Here is a 4404-nt window from a genome sequence, read left to right on the forward strand (position 1 = left end):
TGTAGAAGGGTACCGGCAGATGAGGAATGCACTGAATTGAACCATGGACCGCTATTTAGCTGCAAGGCGGAACGGAGGCAGGCACGTCGGTGCTGGTCAAGTAATGCCTCTGGCCACACCAAGATGGACTTGCATCTGATGTCGTCCCAATTGTGTTGGACATCATATTCTCATGGACAGCCCCCCCCCCCCAGTTGTATAATCGGCTAGAGCTAACTCTTGTTCCTTGGCGACATTTGATTCGGCCACCTCGTGGGGCACCTCACCGATGAGAGTGTGGCCGGAGGAGCGCGAGGAAAGTTAAGCCAGCAGAGCCAGGTTCACTGCAGAACGGAGACCAAGGCCACCGAATCCAACAAACAGATCGGCCCGTTGCCAGCCAACGCTGCCAAAACTGACTTTGAAGATCTGTTCGGCACAACGCTGGATGTTGTTATCCAATCCCTTCGTTCGTTTTTAAGACGGAAAAGGAGCGTTTCCCAAAATAAAGAACGCCAAGACAAGATTCGTTTATTTTTGAAATTCTTTACAATACGTAAAATGTGTATAAGGAGGCGAATTGACAGAATGATTAGCAGCCATCTTGACCACCTGAGTGTTGTAGCCTCCCAGGAAATTAACCGTGAACCCAACCAAGCACTAAATTTCACACTTGTCATGAAGAACTGTAACAACTTTAGTTGTTATTGTTGTTCAACTCCAGGTCAGCCCTGATCAAGCAAGCTTATGATTAAAAGGCATTCTATTCCAGCATTATTCTTCAGATTGCACATGTGTCGAAGCACAGCATATTCTTTTTTAAAACCGGTAGACAAAGATTTGAAGGTGTTTTCACTGCTATTTCTAGCGAATCAGACAAATCCGTTGAGACCCCTTCGTTGGCTTTGGTTATCTGGAGACGTGTAGTGACTAGAGATGCAGATAGTCTTCATATAGCTGAATGTTTTCCTTCTATGAACTGGCCATAAACAATCGAAAGTCCTTGAAATCAAAAACTTCTTTAATCGAAGCACTTAAACAGTATTAAGACGATCGTTATTGGCCACGCTGTAGAGATTCATTGCACATTAATGTACAAATGCAGTCTGCCAGAAATCCAAAACAACTTTAGAAAGGGTTTCTTTTTTAGCCGAAGCGCAATGATGACGTTTTATTATTATTATTATTTTATGTGTGTAGTTTTTATGTCAGTATTGGGACATGAAATAGTGTTTGTTGTTAAGATATATCAATTGTCGGTCGTTTGAAAGCTTCCAGCTCGTAAGTGCACGAACCATGGTTCTCTCTCAGATGCATGGATCTTTATCGACCGCATCCAATGGAAAGCCATTTACAAATGTATTTTAATAATGACATAATCAGCAAACAACAGATTTTCGAATGGCCTCGCAGAATGTCACATCTAATTGCCCGTGATTATTGGCTGTGGTGCTATTTGAAAGCCAATCTCCATTTCCCTCAGCCTTAGAATATCTGCAACGACAAAAGGCAACAATATCAAACTTCATTCCTGCCAACCTCATTACGGAATAATGGAATCTCAATAAATAACCTTTACATTCTAATTCCATTTAGTGTTTGCTAAAATGCATTTTTAAATTGAATATTACAGTCTCTCCCTCCTTCTCTCTCACTCTCTTTTTCTTTTCCATGCTCTTTATCTGTAATATACATATATACATACATGCATACATACACACACACACACACACACACACACACACATATATATATATATAAATATAAAAATGGAACAAAAACGCAATAGAGGACAATGAAACATTTGGACAGATAGCTGATACAAAGGCAGACTTGCATCTCCTCGGCCGGGTTCAGGAGCGAGTCTCTAATATGATTGGTCACTCTCATGCTCCAACTCTGCAACTCTTGTCACATCGACATCATCAGTCTAAGTTCAATCTATCGTTAATGCTACAGAAAGTGCTCGAATGAACTTTCTCTCTCAGTTCCACATCACTTTGTGCCATCTCACTTGACTCGAATCTCACATCGTCTTCATCCAAATACTGTTACACTTCCGCGAAGAAGGAAGTCTTTCTACAGTTGTAGCCTTTTCCTTTCCGACTGCCGCCCTTTGCAACTCTCTTCCAGCTCATTGTTTTTCTCCTTCTTATCACTCTTTCAAGTCAATTCATTCCTTTCGTCATAATTCCTCTCTTTCATCAGAGTCCCTTAAACTAAATGCTTCACACTTTCTTTGCGACTTTCTCATACAGAAAAATTAACACCAAAAATTATTTTATGATATTTTATATGAAATGTTACGTTTCTCCTGGTGATTCTTTGTGGCTTTTTTTCTCTTGCTGCTAAACTTATAGCATTTCGGCTTCTGCGTACACACACACACACACACACACACACACACACACACATATCCTTCATCTCCCACGTTCTGTTCGTCATCAATAATTCTATAACTTTGATTTTGTTCCAGGTCGGTGGTGTTCGCTCTCTGCAAACTCACTTTTGATTGTGGGAAGAGGTGATCCATACGGCCCTTCCATTTTGACTTGTTCAGCATAGGAAGGAAGGAGCTGGTGGTCTCTTGGGGTCATTAAGGCACACGGGCCTACACAACACAACAAAGACTACACTTTGTTATAGATATATATATATATATATATATATGTGTGTGTGTGTGTGTGTGTGTGTGTATATATATATATATACACACACACACACACACACACACACACACACACACACACACACACATATATATATATATATATATATATACACACACATACATATATTTATATGAATAATAACAATAAATGGAGCAAAACGCATTGCTCCATTTATTGTTATTATTCATATCTGCTCAAAATGCATCTCTTCAACTTGGTATCTCTACCTATAAAATGGGTGTGATATCCTGGGGCTTTTTGTGTGATTTTTGCTACCCATGGTAACTATTAACATACTTACATTGTCAATATTTTTTAAAACTGAGATAATATTAATACACACACACACACATATATATATATATACATATATAACTATACTTGAATGCACAAGCATAGAAGCAAACATGCACACACACACACACGCGGATATAAATATGTGTTGTTTATGTTTCAGGTCGAATGACTGTGCTGGATGTGGTTGAACTGAATCCAGAACTTGGAACAGAGACGGATGCCAAGACGACAACCGACAATACAGTCCTGGTCATTGAACATTATTTTGGCAAAAAACGGATGGGAAACTTGTCTTAAGGTGTCACCTAAACCTTCGTTTGAATAATCCGGTGGATCCATTACAATTCACAGCCGCTATACTCCCCCTCTAATAGCCATTAATCTCTCTCCATCCCTCCCCTTCTAACAGCCACTATATTCTCAATCCCGCCTCTCACACAATGTCCAGCTTCAACTATGAATTGCTCTATTTTAATTATTCACGATGATTCATTTAGATAATTATGTGGGGTTTTTTCTTATACAATCTATTTAATACTAGACTCTTGTATTTTTTACTGTGTTCTACATACATACATGCATACACACACACATACATGTATGAATATATATACATACATATATCAATAAACCCGACGAATGGGTGTTATGCCATCTGTTATGGTATAGCTGCAAAAGTACTTCATTAAGAGATTCGAATCATACAGGTAGGTGTGTGAACGTTTGCTATAGTCGTAAGAGGACGCTATATATTCTCCCGGGTCTTCAGGTTACACCTTAATTAAAACAGGTAAATAGTGATATCTTCCTAAGGTCCACGCTTGCAGAGAAAGGAAAAGAGTAAAAGTGGTGAGCTTCAACTATTCTAGCCAGGAAGTTTATTAATTCCCTACCACCACCACCACTGCATGTAATGAGCCTCTTTAATTAAGACTAGAAGTGGATAAAATCGAGTATCCAAGGAAACCGGTGATTACCTGTACCGGTAAATATAAATCAATATAAAATTTGAAAGACCCCAAAAGTTGAAGGTAAAATTGAAGAAAATACTGTTTCATCGAATTGATCTTTCCTGTTAAGGTGCGTGTATATATATATATATATATATATATATATATATATATATATATATATATATATTACTATTTTGCTTTGGCATAGCGACAGTAATAACTTGAGGTTAGAGTACGCACCTGCTTCAGAATAAAGCGTTTGTCGATTGCAGAGCGTAATATGAAATTAAATGAGAGACAAAGAGACGGGAAATTATGTAATAAACCTCATTGCATAATCCCCTGCGTGTGTGTGTGTGTGTGTATGTATGTGTTTGTAGGGATTACAAATTAATAAATCGACAGATGCAATATTTTGCATAAATATATACATATATACAGAAATTAACTTTTGTTCTTGTTAAACCTTATTTTCATGAGATAAATAAAAATGTTGACAGCCA

At 38.2% G+C, this 4404-nt stretch overlaps 1 protein-coding gene across 1 annotated transcript in view; it reads left to right on the forward strand.

The window, feature by feature from the left end:
• LOC106878005 (arginase-1-like) overlaps positions 1–4404 on the forward strand; it is a gene marked incomplete at its 5' end in the record, with an annotated part of 19471 nt that extends 15067 nt beyond the window's left edge. The window contains one exon of the mRNA XM_052972613.1: positions 3109–4404. Coding sequence (XP_052828573.1) covers positions 3109–3245 — 137 coding nt within the window. The remainder of the gene's footprint in view (positions 1–3108) is intronic.

This window comes from Octopus bimaculoides, chromosome 14 (assembly GCF_001194135.2).
Source record: "Octopus bimaculoides isolate UCB-OBI-ISO-001 chromosome 14, ASM119413v2, whole genome shotgun sequence".
In the NCBI taxonomy this organism is placed as follows: Eukaryota; Metazoa; Mollusca; class Cephalopoda; order Octopoda; family Octopodidae; genus Octopus; species Octopus bimaculoides.